At 52.1% G+C, this 16,501-nt stretch overlaps 1 protein-coding gene across 3 annotated transcripts in view; it reads left to right on the top strand.

Annotated features, from left to right (window-relative positions):
• Grid2ip (Grid2 interacting protein) overlaps positions 1-16,501 on the top strand; it is a 42,511-nt gene that overhangs the window by 9,735 nt on the left and 16,275 nt on the right. For 2 of the 3 annotated variants that reach the window (XM_006248866.5, NM_001105910.2), the window contains 10 exons: positions 5,225-5,473; positions 5,657-5,742; positions 7,059-7,128; positions 7,998-8,092; positions 8,311-8,494; positions 10,758-10,912; positions 13,415-13,555; positions 14,244-14,341; positions 14,527-14,644; positions 15,889-16,244. In XM_006248866.5, the coding sequence (XP_006248928.1) occupies positions 5,225-5,473; positions 5,657-5,742; positions 7,059-7,128; positions 7,998-8,092; positions 8,311-8,494; positions 10,758-10,912; positions 13,415-13,555; positions 14,244-14,341; positions 14,527-14,644; positions 15,889-16,244 (1,552 nt within the window). Of the gene's footprint in view, positions 1-2,181; positions 2,308-5,224; positions 5,474-5,656; positions 5,743-7,058; positions 7,129-7,997; positions 8,093-8,310; positions 8,495-10,757; positions 10,913-13,414; positions 13,556-14,243; positions 14,342-14,526; positions 14,645-15,888; positions 16,245-16,501 lie in introns of those variants that run through there. The other variant, NM_001415779.1, reaches the window with a different exon arrangement.

Below are 16,501 nucleotides of genomic sequence, written 5' to 3'. Positions count from 1 at the left end.
AGCTGGCTAGCGGCACTCACATGCACGTGCGCCCATACTCATGGAAGCATGCATGAGGCACACATGCACACCATACACAAAGATCCAAAAACCTGTGTGTGGTGCAGCTATGGTGTGTGCGTGTGTGTGTGTGTGTGTGTGTGTGTGTGTGCGTGTGCATGTGTGTGTGTGTGTGCGTGTGCGCGTACTGATGTAGAAATATCCAGTATTGCATGTGGTCGGGTAGTGTTGGTCTCCCATATGGAGGGTCTCTCTCTCCAGTACAACTTTGGGGTCCTACCTTTTCTCTGTGTGGGAGCTACCCTGTGCACATGGGCTGCTTAGAAGCAGGATCCTTGGCCTCTACCCACTAGATGCCAGTACCACATCCCTCTCCCAGCTGTCACTTTGTGGCAGCCAAAAAGACGTCTTGAGCTTGTGCCAAATGTCTTCGGGGGGAGAGGTGGGCACAAAGTTGCCTCTGTTTGAGAATGATTGTTCCTGAATGATCTCTGATAAGGTTCCTTCACCGAGGCAGGCACTGTAGACAAGTCTACAAATTGCCTGTTCCCCAGCATTTACTCTGTGCTTTCTTGAGTCACCTGGCCAAATGCCCCCACCACTGCCCCCACCCCCTTGTCCCCTCAGGCTTGTCCGTGCCTGAGGTGGCCTGATCATGAAGGAAGTGGCATGCCCAGACTGCAGCGTGAGCATTCATCCAATGCTGTCCTCGTCTCTCTTGTCTGCACAGTGGACAGTTTTTATAGCCTTTGGGCGTGGCTGGTTCTAGGGCGCCAATGCTGGCAAGCAAGACCGAGAACGTCTCTGTCACCATGGGTCAGTCGTGGTCCTGCTGTCAGCTGCTCTCAGGATGAGAATTGTGCTCACAGGCATGGGGTAGATTGAGGAGGGCAAGGTATGAATAGGCTGCAGCGGCAGCTGCTGCCTCTGCCAGAGTAAAACAGCTCTGAGAGATTACAACAGAGCAGTGGGGGCGAGAGGGAAGGGAGGGGCTGGGGGCACATGCTCTACCACTGAGCTATATCCTTGGCCCACTTCTGTATTTCAAAATGTAATCACTTAGCCAAACGTGGTGGAGCAGGCCTATAATCCCATCTACTCAAGAAGCTGAGGCAGGAGGATCAAGCCTTCAAGGTCTGGGTTGGGAATGTTGGCAGCGTGCATATCGGCATGGACAGATGCTTGACTTTGGTTCCCTGAATGGAATAAAACCAGGCTTGGAGGTATATGCTTGTAATCCTAGTACCCAGGAAATGGAAGCAGGAGACTCCCAAGGTTATCCTTGGTTGCAGAGCAGCTTTGAGACTCTCCTGGGCTATATAAGACCTTATGGAAAGGGAGGAAGGGAAGGAAGGAAGATGGCGGGAAGGGAGAGGGGGGAGGGGAAGGGGAAGGAGAAGGAGAAGGCAAAGAGAAAGGGAAAGAGAATTCACAGCCAGCCTGGATTAGAGCGAGTTCAAGACCGGCCTGGAGAACTTAATGAGACCCTTTCTCAAAGTAAGAAGAGGCGTGGGGATGTATCCCTGCAGTAGAGCGCTTGAGCGGCATGTGTGAAACCTTCGTTCAAGGTCCAGTACTGAAAAACAAACAAAACCACCCTAGCCTCTCCTTACGTCCTCTACCTTTTCCAGGCTGACTCCTGGCATTCCTCCTCCCTTGGTTACCAAGATCTCAAAACCCCTGGGGTGCTCCCATCTCCCCTAGAATCCATAAACCCTAGCATAGCCATCCACTGCTCTGAAGTGCAGTCTGTGGCCCTGGCCACTGTATTCAAAGGTCTCTCTCCTTCCTCACTCTTTCCCTGGGAAGGCATTTTCAGCACTGGCCAGCTCCTGGGAAGTCCTGTGCAAATAAATGCCTTCCGGGGCACTGCAAAAGGGAGTTCTTCAAAAAGGTGTTGGCTGTTAGAGTGTTGCAGCCATTGTAAGGGGACCAGGGCGCTGGGCCAAGAGATCCCAGACAAGACTCTTGGAGAGGGAATACGGTGGAGAGACGAAGGAAGGAGCTTGACAGCCTTGAATCACCCTGATCTCTCTACTCCTCCGGATGCCCCAGCTAATTGAAGGGTCCCCGGGCAGGGAGAAGAGAGGAGGGGTGGGGCGGAGCTACCAAGAATGGGCGGGCATGGGGCCACGGTGCGGAGACTGGCCGGGAGGGGCGGCGCACGCTCGCCCAGCAAAGGCGCGTGGAATCGCGGGCGCCCTCTCTGTCATCGCGGGCTCCGCCACCCGCTGCCCGGTGCGCACCTGCCGCACCGCCCTCGCAGATCCAGATGGGGAAGGACCAGGGCTTCTCTCGGCACTTTAGGTAGCTTCCCCATCGCGTTCTGCGCCCCTGGGAACCTCTTGCCTCGCGTCCGGCCAGCTTAAGGTGGGGGAGGGGGCTGGGATATCAAGAGGGGTTCCCTGTTCTGGGTGGGCAACCTATTGAAACTGGGCGGAGTCCAGAAACTGGGGACAGTGGGAATAAACTGGTGGGTATGTGGGAGGTGAGGTTTCGATGTTGGGTACCCAGGACTCGCTGGCAGCCAGAGTTCTGGGATGAAGTGAAAGGCTAGGATTAAAAGTCAACCTTCCTGCATTGGCTCACAGGATAGGGCAAGGGACCAAGAACGGGGGTGTCGAGTGTCCTGAGTGAGAATCTAGACCATTGCATCGAGTTTTGAATTTGGAAGGCAGCACCTTCCCACTGTCAGGAACTGCAGGTTGTTGCCTCTGAGGCTCCCATTCCTGTCTCCACATTTCCTGGCTGGAGATCAAGGGCTAAGTGAAGAAAGCTGGGTTGGAGTGGAGTACACACAGGCAAGGGATGGTCCTCGGAGAGGCTCCAGCAGCAGAAGTGACCCAGTGGAAGGTTTAGACTTGTGACTCTCAGGAAGAATCCTTGGAGCTCAGGAAAGCCTGTTGGGTTTAGTAAGAGCATAAGAGCCTTGGAGACCTACAGTGCTAGTCTGTCACAGTCAAAAAGGCAATGATATGTCCCTGTAATGAATTCGCCCCTACTGCATCTGACTGTGCCAACTTTAATTAACAGACAGCAGTGCCAGAACTGGGGTGGCTGGGCCAGACAATGATGGAACCGTAGGGAAGGTTCATGCCAGCCAGGAAGGGTGTCAGCCTCAGCAGGCAGCCTTGGCTCTGTATCAGGCTCCAGGATGCCAAGCAGAGAACTAGCCACCAGACCTCCCAGTTTGTGACTCAGTCTGGTGCCCACCTGGCAAGCAGGACTTTGACTTCTTAGTGTTGGATGTCAAATTGTTCTGGGCATCTGACCCCTGCCCAGGTTAGAATGTAGGTCTGCTGCCTTGCAGGGCCTGGGGCTGATGGTTGAGCTATAAGGTGGACAGTCTCTGTATGCTCTGCCTCGACATGAGACAGAATAAGGAGAGGCCCAAGATCATGCAGGCAGATGGAAGAATCAGGCTCAGGAGATTTCCTGGTTACTCAGAGTAGCCGATCTGAAGCAGAACTCCATGGGCACGGGGCTAGTATGAGCCCTCCTGAAGGATCTCCGTTCCTACTATCTCACCAGGGGGTTCATTCTGCCTGGCTGGCTTCATTAACCTTATCCACAGAGGCAGGGAGAGCTACAGATCCAGTTCAGGGGAGGATGTATTTCAGCTGCATACCAAGCCTTCTTTCCTGACTCCCTACCATGCCCTTGGCATTGACTACTGATATAAAGAACGGAGAAGGGAGCCTTGGGGTACAGCCAGGAAGCCCTTACTTAGTGTCATGAGCCCTGATTCCAGCTGTCATGGGCCAGTTGTGTCACCCTGGAAAGTTACAGATTTCTCTGTGCCTTAGAATCTTCTGCAGTGGGTCGATAAGCTCACAGTGGTGTTGTATCACACATAGACAGACAGACAGGCGCGTGCGCACACACACACACACTTTCTGCTCGAGTGCCACATTCTTCTCCATCCCTGTGACCCAGAGCCCAAAGACAAATCTGGCTTTGGAGAGCTCCTAGACTAATAGGCGCCAAGGACTCTTCCCAGGGCACGGGCATTGTGTAGAGGCTAAGTCTCCTCCCACCACCTATGGGCTGACACCTTGGAGAGCACCACAGGGCCTCCATAGCTGAGCTCAGTATCCAGCAGGGACAAGTGGGCAGAGGTTTGCTAAGCACACGCAGGGGACTGGGAACACATGCACACACACACTTAAGAAATAATAGAGATTATTATTTTAAAAATATTAAAGGGGGAAAATAAGAATGCATCAGGCAGGGGTTGGGGATTTAGCTCAGTGGTAGAGCGCTTCCCTAGCAAGCGCAAGGCCCTGGGTTCGGTCCCCAGCTCCAAAAAAAAAATAATGCATCAGGCAGAGCCATAACTTGGAGATGGTAATTGTCCTCACTTTTACAAGGAAGTGGCTGTGGACAGGGACAAGAAAGCAAGCAGGAGAAGCAGAAGTATGAGGACCCTCGGAGGGAAGTCAGACACTTCGCGAGTGGCTGTTGTAGTTTTTCTCTAGCAATCACCGGAAATAAGAAGGGAGAGAGGAGAGCGTTAGCTGGGGCTTGGTCTGGTAGATGCGAGAACATGAGAGAATGGAGACAAAGAACGGACAGATGGGAGACAGACAGGAGATGGAACGCCTCTATAGACTGGTTTGGGAGCAGGAAGGCCCTGCATAGGTTAGGGTAACAGGAAACAGTCTTTGCGGACTTCCCAGGGTAGGGTAAGCAGGATGCCACTCTCCTGCTATAGTCTTAAGATAGTCAATTCTGGGCTGGAGAGATGGCTCAGAGGTTAAGAGCACTGACTGCTCTTCCAGAGGTCCTGAATTCAATTCCCAGCAACCACATGGTGGCTTACAATCATCTGTAATGAGATCCGATGCCCTCCTCTGGTGTATCTGAAGATAGCTACAGTGTACTTATATATAATAAATGAATAAATCTTTAAAAAAATAATAAATGCTAAATGGAAAATACACATTTATATATATAAAAAAAAAAGATAGTCAATTCTACCCCTCCACTATGTGGGTACTGAGGAATCGAACTCAGGTCTTCAGGCTTGACAGCAAGCATTTCTACCTACCGAGCAATCACAGGATCAGGTCTAGGACAGCTGGGAATGAAAGTCTGTTCACTGAAGAGGAGAATGAAAATGTCCCTGGACACCCCTGGGAATGCGCAGAAGAGCCACTAGGAGGTGCCTTTGGAATGCACTTAGGGACCGCGCCTGACTCGGTGGTCGGTTCTTGCCTTGCAGGATCTTCATCCCCAAGAAGCACCGGGCGCGCTTTGACGAGGTGGTGTCTCAGGGTCTCCTGGGCAAGCTGTGCCGTGCTCGGAGGGCGCAGGGCGCGCAGCGTTTGCGCCGGAGCCGCAGCGAGGAGCGTCCGGAACGCCTCTTAGTGTCCACCCGCGCTAGCGCCGCGCCCCGCCGTCCCGATGAGCCGCCCCCGCGGAAGGCGGCCTCGCTGCTGGGCGGTCGCACTGGCCCTGGGGGTCCTCGCAGGTACGCACGGCGTGCGGGTGACAGCAGGGGACATCTCGTGACATTGCTTGGGTCCGAGTCCTGGGCATTGGGGTTTGTGAGGACAAGGACATGAGACATGTCCATCCCCTGAGCCCCGATCTTCTGTTCTCAGGGTGAGACAGGGAAACTCACCCATCTCCGATACGTTTTTTTCTCCCACAGGACTGTTCGTGTCTATAAAGGCAACAAGAGTTTCGGCTTCACTCTGCGTGGCCATGGACCGGTCTGGATCGAATCTGTCCTGCCTGGTGAGGGATGGACAGGTTCCCCTGAGTCCCTAAGATTGGGAATGAGGTGACAGACCCTGATGAAGCCCTCTCTGGTAATGCTATCTATGCCTGCTAGTCTCATTGCATCCATTGCTAAGAAACAGAGAGTAAGGGCTGGGGAGATCGCTCAATGGTTAGAGCCACTGTTCTCTAAACACTTTGGATGCCTAGAACATATAAAATGCTAGGTGGGTATGATAGCTTCCGGTAAGTCTAGCCTTGAAGGGAGGAGCTGGGGCTCTGGCAAGTTAGCCGTATGGGTGAACTCCAGGTTTGACTGGGAGACCCTGCCTCCGTGAACAAGGGGGAAGATAGATAGATGGAGGATGGTATCAGTCTCGGGCCTCTACATAGGCAACCTCTCTCTCTCTCTCTCTCTCTCTCTCTCTCTCTCTCTCTCTCTCATACACACACACACACACACACACACACACACACGCACACACGCACATACCTGCACAAATGAAGCCTTTTCCAGGCTTCTTTTAAAATTAAACTTATTTATTTTGAGGAAGGATGGGACCACACATTTGGGGTGTGTGTGTGTGTGTGTGTGTGTGTGTGAGAGAGAGAGAGAGAGAGAGAGAGAGGTGTGCGTGTGTGTGCATGTGAGTGTGAGTGTGTGTGCGCACTCGTGCATGTGTGTGAATGTGCACGCACACGCATGCATGTGTGTGTGAGTATATGTGTGTCTGTGTGTGTGAGTATATGTGTGTCAGTGTGTGTGAGTGTATGTGTGTCAGTGTGTGTGTGAGTATATGTGTTTCAGTGTGTGTGAGTGTATGTGTGAGAGTGTGTGTGAGTGTGTGTGTGAATGTGTGTGTCAGTATGTGTGTGTGAGTGTGTGTGAGTGTGTGTGAGCATGTGTGTGTATGTGTATCAGTGTGTGTGAGTGTATATGTGAGTGTGTGTATGTGTGTCAGTGTGTGTGAGTGTATATGTGAGTGTGTGTGTATGTGTGTCAGTGTGTGTGAGTGTATGTGTGAGTGAGTGTGTGAGTGTGAGTGTGTGTGAGTGTGTGAGTGTGAGTGTGTGTGTGTGAGAAAAGGTTAGAGGACAACTTGTAGGAGTTATTCTGTCACATAGGTCTCAGGGATCAAACTCAGTCAGACTTGGCAGCAAGCTTTCCTACTCAGTAAACCATTTAGACGGCCCCGAGCGTCGATTCTCACCTGTAAACCTGAAGAATGGTTTATCTGGCTCGCACAGTGGGGTTGAGTAGGGGAGATTCCCATCCAAGTCCACTACATGGTGGTGAGCTGACTACATACACACTCTCTCTCTCTCTCCTTCAGGCAGCCCGGCTGAAAATGCATCCCTCAAGTCAGGTGACCGGATCCTCTTCCTCAATGGACTGGACATGAGGTCAGGAACCCCTGAGGAGTCTTGTGATTGTGGTGATAGTTCTCTTGGGAGACTAACAGTGACCGCATCCCCTTCTGACCTATGCCCTATGACCTATGCCTCTTCCACATAAAGCATCTTTCCCTGTCATACTGGGGATAAAACACAAGGTACTTGTATTAGGCAAACACAATCTCAGTGCTACGTCCCCGGCATTTTATTTTGATTTTTTAATAAAATTAATACAATTTTATTATTGTATTCCAGGCTGACTTGGAATTCACTGTGTAGCCCAGACTTGCCTTGAGTTCATGACAATCCACCTGCCTCCGCTGAGCGCTGGGACACAGTGTTAGTTATCATGCCTGGCTTCCAGACCCGTTTAAATCTTTTGTTTTGAGACAGGGTCTTGATTGGTTGTCCAGACAACTTGGACTTGCTATATAGTTCAGACTGGCTTTAAATTCTGCAAATCCTCCTGCCTCAACATCCCAAGTGCTGGGATTATGGTTGTGTACCACCATGCTCACCCAATAGTGGGACTGCACTCCAATCCTTACACTTCGCCAGTACCTCTAGTCCATTCTTCCAACCAAAAAATATTACAATGACATGTTGGGGACACATAACAAAGAGGACTGATCGTTTTGCTCTGGAAGGGCGCCCTGCCGAGCGTGACATAGGAAAAGTTCCTTCTATGCCCAGAAATGCCAATCCAAGGCAACAGCAGGCAAATCTGCCCAAAGTCTGGGGCTTCTACCGTATACAATCTTAACTTATATGAAAGTTGGGGTCCTGGCTAGTCCTACGCGACAGTGGATTTGCTGGGTGGCTTCTACATGATGGATAGAGCTCACTTGACAGGCCCTCCTGGGCCATCTCCTTTTCAGGAACTGCTCCCACGACAAGGTGGTGTCCATGTTGCAGGGCAGTGGCGCTATGCCCACGCTGGTGGTAGAGGAAGGACCGGTCCCTTTCGCCAGTGGTGAGACTGTCAAGCCATAGCGTTCCCAGGACTGTTTTGGTCGCTTCCCAGGGACGCCGCCAGGGGGTGCGATAGAGCCCAACGCGCAGAGTTCAATGCTGTTCAAAGCATTGCATGCCCCAGCTCACAAGGCTGCTGACCCCAGCTGTCTGGGAAGCAGCACCTACCTTGGTGACTCCGGGTCACCCGTGCCTCCCCATGCCTGTGGTCCCCCGCAGATTCAGACTCTCTGGATTCCCCGACCCGGGCGTCAGCTCTCACCTCACTGCAGTGGGTGGCGGACATCCTGCCTTCCAGTATCCGAGTCCAGGGGAGGACCTTCAGCCAGCAGCTGGACCACCTCCTCACTCCTCCCGAGCGCTATGGAGTCTGCCGGGCTCTCGAGAGCTTCTTCCAGCACAGGTGCCCTGGGAAGAGCGGTGGTAGGGATCTAACCTGTTTGTGCCCCACCCAAATTCCAGCAAATGCTGGCCATCCCGTTCTCCCTGCTGGTAGCGCCTCGGCCTCCTTAAGGTGGAGAGAAGGAAGACAATAGCTAGGATCAAGGGAGGAATCACTGACGCGCCCTAGAACAAACCTCAACTTTTACATCCATACCTTTAGTTTTGAGACCCAGTCTTGCTATTTTGTACCGGTTGTGCTGGAACTCAGAGAGATCAGCCTGCCTCTGCCTCCTCAGTGCTGAGATTAAAGGCCAGAGTCATCATGCCCAGCTAAATCTGGACTCTTAATACCTTAGGCAAATACACAGGTATTTGAAAAACATTGGGGCTGGAGAGATGGCTCAGCGGTTAAGAGCACCCGACTGCTCTTCCAGAGGTCATGAGTTCAATTCCCGGCAACCACATGGTGGCTCACAACCATCTGTAATGGGATCTGGTGCCCTCTTCTGGTGTATCTGAAGACAGCTACAGTGTACTTATATATAATAAATGAATAAATCTAAAAAATAATTTAAAAAAAAAAGAAAAACATTGAACGACTTGAGGCAGGCAGGGAAAGGTTATGGGACATCAAGAACCCTCAAGGGAGGGGTTGGGGATTTAGTTCAGTGGTAGAGCGCTTGCCTAGCAAACGAAAGGCCCTGGGTTCAGTCCCCAGCTCCGAAAAAAAGAAGAAAAAAACAAAAGAAAAAAGAAAAGAAGAATTGGGGTTGGGGATTTAGCTCAGTGGTAGAGCGCTTGCCTAGGAAGCGCAAGGCCCTGGGTTCGGTCCCCAGCTCCGAAAAAAAGACCCCCCCCCAAAAAAAAAAAAAGAAAGAAAGAAAAGAAGAATTATGTGTATGGGTATTTTGCTTGCACTTAAGTGTACCACATGTGTGCAGTGCCCATGTAGGCCAGTAGAGGGCGACCCATCTTCTGGAACTAGAGTTACAGGTGTCTGTGAGCTGCCAGGTAGGTGCTGGGAACCGAACCTGGGTCCTCTGCGGGAGTAGCACGTATGCTCTTAATCACAGAGCACTCTTGCTCGCTCCCTCGCTCGCCACAGTTCATGGATTGACTGGTACAGTTCAGAGGTTTTAGGGATTGAGTATATGTGCAAGTATATGTAACCATTACTATAGCGAATTTTGGAACTTTAGCCCATGTAAAAGGAATACCAGCAGTGTTCTGTGACAGCTTCTTCATCTCGATTCCCTGATCTTTCTTTAAAAAAACACCTTTTTAATTTATTGCATATGGGGGTGTGTGTGCAGGCCACAGTGTCCACAGGAGTCAGTGAGTTTGGCAGCAAACATCTTTATCTGCTGAGCCATCTCACTAGGCCCTACCATCCCCTGATCTTAAACAGGTCGCACACAGCCTTACTCTGTACTTTCTGTATTTATTTGTATGTGGGTGTATGCTCCCGGGCCTGCCCGTGGAGGTCCTCTGAGGTCAAGTTTTGGGTGTGGGTCCTTGCCTTCCCACCTTGTTTGAGACAGGGTCTCATGGCTGCAAATGCCAAGGCCAGTTGCCCCGGGGGCTGCTGGGGATTCTCCTGTGTCCGTCTCCCATTGCCCAGGGATATGATGGGATTAGAGGTGCTCGAGCTGCTGTGTCAGGCTTTTACAGGGCTTCTGGGGATCTGAACTCAATTCTTCACACTTCCAGGCAAGCATGTGACCCACCATGATATCTCCCCAGCTCGATACATGTTATTTTTTTTTAAAAGATTTATTTATTTATTATACATAAGTACACTGTAGCTGTCTTCAGATACACCAGAAGAGGGCATTGGATCTCTTTACAGATGGTTGTGAGCCACCATGTGGTTGCTGGGAATTGAACTCATGACCTCTGGAAGAGCAGTCGGGTGCTCTTAACCGCTGAGCCATCTCTCCAGCCCCCGATACATGTTATTTTTAATCTCTGGTTTTACGGTCCAGAAAAGGGAAAAAGTTAAGTAGCTTGGGAAAACTCAGTTAGTTGGTAATCGGCAAGGCCAGAGTTTGACTATTATGTTTTCTGGGTGGTGGTGCTAGGACTCGTAGCCTTGGGAATGTTAGGTACATACTCTGCCACTGAGCTAACATCCCAGGCCCAGACTGCGGTTTGAATCAGAGCAGACTATCGCTGGAGAACGCTTTCCCGTCCTCTCTGTGGGCTGAATTCTGGGGGTGGGGGCTGGAACCACCACCTCATCCACAGCCCTGAGTGCTGAGCGTTCACACTCCCACCTGCAGGAGCATCGACACCCTCATCGTGGACGTCTACCCTGTTCTGGACACCCCCGCCAAGCAGGTGCTCTGGCAGTTCTTGTACCAGCTGCTGACCTATGAGGAGCAGGAGCTGTGTCAGGAGAAGATTGCCTGCTTTCTTGGCTACACCGCCATCACAGGTAAGCAGTCCCTGGGAGTGAATGGCAGATGCCCTGCCTGTCCGGTGAACGAGCAGACACCTGCTCTTGTCTCCCGGAGGTCGGGCAGCCCCTCCTGGCCTCTCCCTCACGTATGTATGCCTACTGTCAGGTGCCTGGTAACACAGGGGAGCTTGGCTGGGAGGAGAGCCCCCTCCCGCTTCATCCTTCATATAGCAGACAGCACAACCGGGAACTGCTCAGCTCATTTGTTCCCTCCTCTTCCTCTTCCTCCTCTCTCCTCTCTCAAACATGGTCTCACACAGACAAGCTGACCTCAAACTCTTGTGTAGCCCAGGCTGGCCTTGAACTTCTGACCCTCCTGCCTCCATCTCCTAAGTGCTGGGATTATGGGTGTGTGCCACCACAGTCCGGTTTTCTTTTTCCATGGAGGGGGACGGAGTCCAGGGTCTTGCTCATGCTAAGCAAGTGCTTGCCCAATGCTCCCTCCTTGTTTGGAGAATTCACAGCCAGGTATAATGTGGCTCAGGCATGTAACTTGGCCTCAGCACTTGGGAAGGCTGAGGCAAGAAGACTGTAAATTTGGGGCCAGCCTTAGACTCACTATGTGGCCCATAGTGAGACTCTGTCTCTGAAGGAAGACAGGGGCTGCGGATGGCTGATAGACATAGCGCTTGTTAAGGGAGCAGGAGGTTTGGAGTTCAGATTCCTAGTACCCATGTAAATGCCTGGTGGGTGAGGCAGCCCACCTGGAATACAGGCATTTGGGAACAGGGGACCTGTAGAGTGTAGGTTTTGCTATCCAACTTTAAGCTCCGGGTGGACCGTGCTACCTGGGTGGAACCCTGCCCAGGTTCCCTCGGATCTGCAGATGAAACACACACACACACACACACACACACACACACACACACACACACACTAGCTTGTTTTTCAATCTGCCTTATTGGTTCAATTGCTGGGCTCCTCTAACCAGCTCAGCACCCTAAATCTGCCCTCGACTTTAGTTACCCAGTTACCTTCTCCTTGTTCAGCAACACAAAACTACCCTCAGCTTAGTTGCGGTTCTAATCTCCTGCCTGAGGAAGCAGCTGTGGTCACTCTGCCTGAGATCTCACCTTTTCCCCTTCTGAAGCATGGCGAAATCTCCCTTCCTCTTTCTGCATCTCTTATCCTGCCTGAGGGGACCTTGAAGTCCCGCCTCTTTCCTTCTGCCCAGCAGTTGGCCCTTGGCATCTTCATTGATCAATCAAGAACCAACAGGGGAACAGGACCTTAGCATCTGAACCACCCCCTACAGGGACCCCTGGGACAAACTCACTAGCCAGATTAGCAAACTAGATGACAAACTCTGGGTTCAAGTGAGAAACCCCTCAATGTATAAGGTGCAGAGTGACCAGAGAGCAACCTCTGACCTCCAAATGCATACACAGGCACATGTGTGCCGGACACACACACACACACACACACACACACACACACACACATGCAAATATGCACATGTGTAAACACTTTTCAATCCACCTGTCCCATTCCGTGTTTACAAATTCATTAGTACACGTCACCTGGGTCATGGAGCCACAGTCAGATCATCCTGGCTGGTAGACTCCAGTGCACAAGCAAATGTCTGAGGGTCTACTGGGCCACGTGCAGACTCATTTTTCCACTGCCACCTACCCTATTGGAGCACGTTGCCCATGTGCCTAAAAACTCCTGCACTTGGGGCTGTGCGAGTGCAGGGACCGACCCAAGTTCAAGTCCCCAGAACCCATGTAAACACCGATGACCATTGCGTCCCACTTGCTGCAGACACTGCAGGTGCTATGGCAATGTCTGCAGATCTGCTGACCCTTCGTGTTTTTAATGTACCCACTCCCCACAGCTCGGAAGACTGGGGAGGGCTGGAGACTTTTAGCCTGAAGCTCCAGGTCCCCAAGAGGGTAGCATGTGCCCAGAACCTTGTCAGTTTTCCCTAATGAGTTCTTGTGGGTATCAGTCAGCAGCACAGAGTAAGCCAGGATGTAAAGCATGGTATCTAAGAAGAGCCTGCTGGGACAGAGCAGCCTCCACTGGGTTTCCCATCCTTCAGCTGCTCTTCCTGCTTTAGATACCTGGATTCTGTTTGAGCACCACCCTAAAAGGCTGGGGATGCACTGCATTTCAGTGGTAGAGTCATTGCTTAGAATCACCCTAATAAGGGGCTGGAGACATGGCTCAGTGGTAGAGCCCCTGCCTAGAATCCCCCAGTGAGGGGCTGGGGGTATGGCTCAGTGGTAGAGCCCCTGCCTAGAATCCCCCAGTGAGGGGCTGGGGGCATGGTTCAGTAGTAGAGCAGTTGACAATCATGCACAAAGTACTGGGTTTTATTTTCAGTATGACCTAGGAAAAACTGTAGTGTTACTCAGGAAGACCTGATGGTCCAGAGGCAACATTTTGGTGGTATGAGTTCTTCCCTCTTTCCCCTTGATTGTGGAAGTTGACAGCACAAGGGCCTTGTGACAATTCTTGCCTATCCCACCACAGAACCTGAATCCTCACTGGACCTGGAGCCAGAGTCCACACCGGAGCCCACACCGGAGCCACAACCACGGAGTTCCCTGAGGGCGTCTTCCATGTGCCGTCGAAGTCTGCGCTCTCAGGGCCTGGAGGCCAGCCTCAGCTGTGGTAATGCCCCACGTGGAAAGGCTGGAGCTGCTGTCCTCTCCTGTAGAATGCTCTGAGTGAAACCATGAGTGTGTTAGCCAGGGTTCTCTAGAGGGACAGAACCCATAGAATGAAGTTCAATCCCAAAGAGGGTTTATTACATTGGCTTCCGTAAGGGTTGCACAGTCCCAACAATGGCCGTCGGCATGCTGGAGAGGCTGGACACCCAGGAGCTGCTCAGTCCTTCAGCTGGAGGCATCTGTGGTCTCAACCTAGTTGTGAAGGCCTGGAGGATTCCAAAGAGCTGCCCATCCAGTCTACATTGGGAGCCTAAAGAATCTGGGTTCTGATGGCTATAGCAGCAGGAGCAGCAGAAGCAGCAGCAGCTGCAGTAGGCTAGATCTACTTGCCAGCAAGGAGGGAAGGCAGGCAGGCGAAGTACTGTTTTTCCATCATTTCTTTATATCTGAGCTGCCCATCCTGGAATAGTTGAGTCTTCCCTTCTCAGTCAATCCTTCCAGACAGCGTGTTCACAGACCTGCCTAGAAATGTGACTCAGCTGATTCCAGACCCGGCTTTGCTGACAACCAAGACTAAACGATCGTGCTGAGGAAACCAGAAGATAGCGAGGCTGAGTGGAGGCTGTGCAGGCCTTGACTGTTCCGTAGAGCTCAGACATAATCAGATTTCCATGGTGCCTTCCTTGCAGGTCCTGGTGACTGCTCTGAGATGCCCTTACCTCTGATCCCGGGCGAGCGTCAGGCTGGCGATGGCACATCCCTCCCGGAAACCCCAAATCCCAAAATGGTGAGGCCTTTCTGCCTTCCAGATGTCAGTGATCATGGGTGTGGGTGACCAAAAGTGTCATGGAGACCAAAGTGTCCCAGAGGCGATCGATTTCAGGTTGGGGCATGGGCCGTGTGTGGTCTCTAAGGTCCTAGTGAGACCACAGGGAGCAGTACAAGGTTGGACTCCTCTCCATTGTCCCCTAGATGTCAGCAGTCTATGCAGAGCTTGAATCTCGACTGAACAGTGGCTTCAAAGGGAAGATAGGGACCGTCTCCAAATCCCGGGCCTCTCCACCAGTCCCCAGCCTGGTAGGCACATCAGGTATGGCCTCTGCCAACCTCTGGTCCTGAGAGGGTACTGGCTTCTATTCTTCTAGCTCCCTGTCTGCGTGTCATCCGTACTCCCAGACATACTCCTAAAAGGTGTGCAGCTGGCTCACAGGGGAGCCTGGAGACCTCCATGCCTATGTAATAATAGTTCATCAAGGTTGGCTCATCCTGGCCCCTCATGTGTCTGTCCTTTGCGGTCTTCACTCCAGCTGGTGATCTGGAAAAGCCGAGTGTCCCCCCAAACAAGTCCTCGAGTCAGCATGTGGCTCTCGGATACACTGTAAAGGGCACACATTGCTTCGTGAATGGTACAACCAGGGAGGTCGTTTCTCTGTAGTCAACACCAGCTGTGCCTATAACACAGTCCTGCCATCTCAGTTGCTCAGGGCTGAGGCAGGAGGATCATAGTTCAAGGCCTGTTGGACCACAGAATGAGTTCAGGGCCAGTCTGGAAAACGTATCAAGATCCTGCCTCAAAACTTTCAAAAGTGGAGCTCGGGGTGCAGTTGACAGATTGTTTGCCTGGCATTCATGAGGCCCTGGGTTCTATCCCCCAGAACCAGATAAAATGAATGGGGGGTAGAGGGGCACACCTGTGATCTAGCATCCAGGTTGTGGAAGCAAGAGGATTAGATGTTGTTCAAAGTTATCTTCAACCTACTAGGGGGTTCAAGGCTAGCCTGGGCTACATGAGACTATTGTTTTAAAACAAATTTTTTAAGTGGGAAAGAAGGGGTGTGGAGATATAGATATAACCAAATGGCACTTGCCTGGAATATGCAAGGCTTTGGTCTCCACTACTGAAAAAAAAAAGCGTGGGGGTGGGGAGTGGGGGAGGGGAGGGCAGGGATGACTGATGGAACACACCCATCCTTCTGAGCTTTGCTGGGCAGGGGTGAAGCCTCATGACCCTTGCCTGAAGCCTACCTGAGAATTCGTCATGGGTCTGGGACCTTTGAGATACGTTCCCGGGGTTGGGGATTTAGCTCAGCGGTAGAGCGCTTGCCTAGCGAGCGCAAGGCCCTGGGTTCGGTCCCCAGCTCTGAAAAAAAGAAAAAAAGAAAAAAAAAAAAGAGAGAGAGATACGTTCCCAGATGAGCTAGGGTATGGCATGAAATAAAGCCGAGAGATAGCACAGAAAGAAAGCACGGCTTAGGACCGACAGCCCCAACGCACTGTTCTACGCCCTACTGGGCGCTGGCTGATAGGCTTCCTCTCCTTCCACCACCAATCAAGGGCCCAGGACCCTGTCTGGAGTCTCATGGCCCGGTGACCGGCTCCTGCCTTCCCCCTGCTATGATCCGCTGTGCTCTGGGGGTCTGGCCTCTCCCAGCAGCTCGGAGTCCCACCCCTACGCCAGCCTGGACAGCAGCAGAGCGCCCTCCCCACAGCCAGGCCTTGGATCCATCCACCCCGACAGCCCCCCAAGCCCAGACCCCATCCGGCCGCCCAGTCGCAGGAAGCTCTTTGCCTTCTCGCGCCCGGTGCGGAGCAGAGACACAGATCGCTTCCTGGATGTGCTGAGCGAGCAGCTGGGCCCCCGCGTCACCATTGTGGATGACTTCCTGACACCTGAGAATGACTATGAGGAGGTGGGCATGCGAGTGGGCGTAGACAGTCAGGGGTGGAGGTCTATAGAGCTACGGGGTCCCCCAGAAAGTCTGCAGGAGGCCTGTTTCACTGCAGACTGCCTCAAACTGCTTCAAAACCTGCTTCAGTCTGTGCTGGTCTATGACAGGCTACCCCATTCCGTGCCTGTATTCTCTGTTCATACTTATCCCACCCTTGCCTGAGGTTATGGTACATATTTTACCTCAGGTTACCCCATTTGTCATCCTAGGATACCCAG

The sequence above is a fragment of the Rattus norvegicus genome, chromosome 12 (genome assembly GCF_036323735.1).
Source record: "Rattus norvegicus strain BN/NHsdMcwi chromosome 12, GRCr8, whole genome shotgun sequence".
Classification (NCBI taxonomy): domain Eukaryota; kingdom Metazoa; phylum Chordata; class Mammalia; order Rodentia; family Muridae; genus Rattus; species Rattus norvegicus.
Note: the sequence above shows the minus strand (reverse complement) of the source record. Positions and strands in the feature narration are given on the sequence as shown.